The 4,454-nt window shown below is 34.8% G+C and overlaps 1 protein-coding gene across 1 annotated transcript in view; it reads left to right on the plus strand.

Annotated features, from left to right (window-relative positions):
* LOC114297395 (auxin response factor 6) overlaps positions 1-2,816 on the plus strand; it is an 8,419-nt gene extending 5,603 nt beyond the window's left edge. Inside the window, exons 12-14 of the mRNA XM_028241807.2 lie at positions 1-848; positions 1,420-1,610; positions 2,425-2,816. The exon at positions 1-848 is cut by the window's left edge and continues 318 nt beyond it. Of these exons, the coding sequence (XP_028097608.2) occupies positions 1-848; positions 1,420-1,610; positions 2,425-2,623 (1,238 nt within the window). The 3' untranslated portion in view covers positions 2,624-2,816. The remainder of the gene's footprint in view (positions 849-1,419; positions 1,611-2,424) is intronic.
* The last annotated feature ends 1,638 nt before the right edge of the window (positions 2,817-4,454 follow it).

Genomic DNA, 4,454 nt, shown 5'->3' on the forward strand with positions numbered 1-4,454 from the left:
ACCCTCAACCCGTTTTTCTTCAAAGTGTTAAAGAGAACCAGCAACAGGCTCAGGCTCAGGCTCATTCTCATCTTCTTCAGCAACAACTGCAACACCAGCTTTCATTCACCAATCAGCATCAGCAGCAACCACTATCGCAACAACAGCCACAGCAACTGGTTGATCACCAGCACGTTTCGACTGTTGTCTCTACCATGTCTCAGTTTGGTTCAAGCTCTCAAACCCAGTCACCGTCATTGCAAGCCATCTCTTCCATGTGCCAACAGCAGAGCTTTTCTGACTCAAATGGGAACCCTGCGACCAATGCTGTTGTTTCTCCTCTCCACAGTTTTATGGGTTCATTTTCCCAGGACGAAACATCCCACCTGCTCAGCTTGCCAAGAAGTGATGCTTTATTATCCTCAGCTGGGTGGCCATCAAAACGAGTCGCGGTTGATCCTCTTCTACCCTCTGCAGCATCGCAATGTATTCTGCCCCAGGTGGAACAGTTGGGCCCGCCCCATACAACCACCTCTCAAAATGCTATCTCATTGCCACCATTTCCTGGTAGAGAGTGCTCCATTGATCAAGAAGGTAGCAATGATCCGCAGAACAATCTTTTGTTTGGAGTTAATATAGATTCCTCATCCCTTATAATGCAGAATGGGATATCAAGCATTAGGGGAGTTGGTAGTGATGGTGATTCCATGACTATGCCCTTTGCTTCTTCCAATTATTTGAGTACTACAGGCACTGATTTTTCGCTTAATCCGGTAGTGACACCTTCCAGTTGCATTGATGAATCGGGTTTCCTGCAGTCTTCGGAAAATGTTGGTCAAGCAAACCCACCAACCAGAACCTTTGTTAAGGTTAGTTGACTTTTTGGGTTTCTAATAAATTATCCTTGACTGCTATTTATGCATGTCTTAAAAATAAGGGTAAATTACACAGTTCACCCAAATTTCACTTTGGTCCCTCATCTTCTAATTGCAACAATTAATTTTTCAAATTTAAACCTCTGTTCCACCGTTGTTTTTCTGTCAACCCACCTCTTGAAATTTGAGTGAAAGTTGAAATATGTGCGACCAAAGTGGAATTCGGGTGAAAAGTATAATTTGTCATCTAAATTTTATCCTCTAATGCCTCTAAAATGTGCTCATGCAACCCTCACATGAGCATTTTCTGTCCAAAATTTTAACGGTAAATGATGGGAGGACCATACTGAAATAAAAGTCTGAGGGCTTAATTGTTGCAATTAAAAGATGAAGGACCAAATGAAACTTGGATGAAAGTTTAAGGGTTGAAAAGTGTTATTTACCCTAAAAATAATTATCCTTTCCATTTCATCCCTTGAGAACCCATTTTTCTTTCTTTTCTTTTCATAGTAATGTTGATCTTCTCTTTCTTTAGTATTAATATGAGTATTGTTGTTACTGACAGGTTCACAAGTCAGGGTCCTTTGGCAGGTCACTAGATATCTCCAAATTCAGCAGCTACCGTGAGCTGCGCAGTGAGCTTGCTCGCATGTTCGGCCTCGAAGGCCAGTTGGAGGACCCCCTGAGATCAGGCTGGCAGCTTGTATTTGTTGACCGGGAGAATGATGTTCTTCTCCTTGGTGATGACCCCTGGCAGTGAGTTTCAAATCCTTAATTTTTTGTTTCTTTCTTTCTTAAGTATTGTTTTTTTACGATGGTTGTACAGTGAGAATTCTTTCAGGGCAATGATTTGCATCCAAATTTCAAATCAGTAGGTCGGTCTTACAAGCACAACACTAGTTATGTAGCCCGTTCAGTGTCCAAATTGTTGCGATCATATGGTTTCACCACCCAATTTATAATTTCTGGCTGTTCCTCAACCACAGGAAGGCAGCTGAAAGTTATTGGGTGAAATAAGATAGTTCATATTCATAGATTGTATCTCCAAACCTTTTTTTTCATCAAATTTGAGTGAAAATTAGGTATAATATTTTATCCAATATGGAAACTCCAATCCTTACTCTTTTAAAAATTTCATTTAATTTAAGTAAAAATATGACTATTGGAAATTTGGTGGAGGATTTTGTTCATCCTTGATTTGTTGAAAAATTTCTCTCTCCATCTCTGTCCTTGCTCTTTTAAAAATTTTATCAAATTTGAGTAAAAATATGACTACTGGAAATTTGGTGAAGGAATCTTTGATTTGTTGAAAAAATTGTTATATAAATTTGATGAAATGGTTGTAACTTGGATCACACTTCTAGTCATTTTTCATCAAATTTGAAATTGATAAATGATCAGAGATTCTCTAACCTGTTTTACAGTTGTGAACTTGTGACTCTATCCATTATAGTTTCCAGTGCTTATGGTGCTGTGCATATTAATTTGGCACTTGCTTTATTGAGAGACATTGCGATTTATTTTCTGAATGTTGTCTTTTGTAAGCATCTTATGCCTCTTTCCATGCCAGGGAGTTTGTAAACAGTGTTTGGTGCATCAAGATACTCTCTCCGCAAGAAGTGCATCAGATGGGCAAACGCGGTCTGGAGCTTCTAAACTCGGTCCCAACACAGAGGCTCTCTGATAGCAACTGTGACGACTACGCAAGTGGACAGGAGTCAAGAAATTTGAGCTCTGGGATCGCATCTATGGGGTCTCTTGATTACTGAGATGACTTAACCAGTTAAGATGCTATCCTTGTCTTCTGTAATTTTATCGTTTCTTCCAACTAGTATATGGTGGAAAGGATTGCCTAATTCTAGGTTAAAGCTTATATATAAGCAACTGAAGTGTAATTATATAACATAAAATCTTCCTTGTTTCTACGGTTTAAGTAAAATACAAGAACCTTATTTATTAGGAGACTCATGTTTTCAGAGATAGCTTCTGTTTATATTTTCTCGCTGGACATGGACATGGAGTCTAGTTTATCGGTTGGTCCACCACTCTCTCTCTCTCTCTCATGTTGGCATAATTGAACTTGAAACCTGCCCATTTTGATCCATGAAGTATTTTTCTGTTAGAACTTGAAAGAAGTATTTTTGTTTTATGGTCAGCCAATTGTTTGTGTGAATTGTTGCATTTGAAGAGAGTGGATTGTGTCTTAAAAATTACATTGAAATGGAATCAATTCCATTTTCTTGTGAATGTTCAGATGTAGCTCCAAATGGTATTCCCGGATTATCTAATAAACAGGGTAATTATTCAGTAGTCTTGAAGTCATGTGGTATTATCTACGTGGTGTTGACAAACCTAAATTGAAATGAAATTATCCTTAAAAATTATATGGTATTATATATGAAAGTAAAATTTTTTTTTATATATATATATATATATACTAGTACACATTGAATTCCTTGTGTACGTCTGTCTGTCTAAAATTAGAAAGGGGACCATGTAGCCTTCTTGAGTTTTTAACCTTTAGTTGCTTCTTATTGTGGATGTGTTTGAATTAGGAATTTGAATAAAAATTTAGTGCAAAAAAAAAGAAGAAAAAAAGATGGGTGAAATATAAATGAAATATTATTACATTTCTTCTATTTTTTTTTCTTATCAAATCTTTATTTAAATTTATGATCAGCATGAACACACCATTACACTTGGTCTGCACTTCATGTTGGCTTGATTTGGTGTAAATTATTGCGAGGTACAAGTATTTAAACATTTATGAATTAGCTAAAAAGCTAGTTTGCTAAAAATAAATAGATTCATAAAATGGTTAATGTTTAAAAAATTAATTTATTCACTACATTCATTGCTTTTTTTTTTTATAAAAAAAAAAAAAACTCTTTTAATGATTTTTTAAAGTGATTAAAGTGAACTTTTTTTTATGGGAGATTAGCTTGTCACATGAGCTAAGATATTTTTAGCAAAATATCTTTATTATTGGCTAACAAATTAGTTCCTAAGAGCATCTCCAAAGGAATAGTTAAACAAGATTTGTTAGGTATTTTATCTTATGTAAGTCTAATTTTGAGTTCCAATGGGCTAGGTATTGTGCTAGTTACTTTACTATCCTATTTTTTTTTGTGGCTACAATTGAAGAGCTCCCGGAGGCTTTCCAAATAGTTATGTATGTATATATTTTAGATTTTTGTATATTTATGTCTTGGATTTGGGATTATATATATATATATATATATGTATGTGTGTGTATATAGCAATTTTATCTGTTCTTTCAATTCTGTTTGATGAATTACGGAATAACTTATTTTGTATTTTGTATTTTTTTTCTTCTTCTCATTCTACAAGTTTTGTATGTTTGTATGGGCAAATTTATCATTATTGCAAATTTATATTAGTAAAACATCAACAATTAATATTTGTTTATTTTAAAAATTAATTAAGTTAGTTTAAATGATTAGCTAAAATAAAGAACGTGGTTGGAGAACACAATAGCTAAAAAATTAGATAAAATAAAGAATACTTTTTTTTTGTACTTTAATTAGTGAAAAGTAGAGAGTGTGATTGAAGTTGCTCTAAGTCTGAGTAGTCTCCCTC

The sequence above is a fragment of the Camellia sinensis genome, chromosome 9 (assembly GCF_055761805.1).
Source record: "Camellia sinensis isolate YWXY chromosome 9, ASM5576180v1, whole genome shotgun sequence".
Taxonomy (NCBI): domain Eukaryota; kingdom Viridiplantae; phylum Streptophyta; class Magnoliopsida; order Ericales; family Theaceae; genus Camellia; species Camellia sinensis.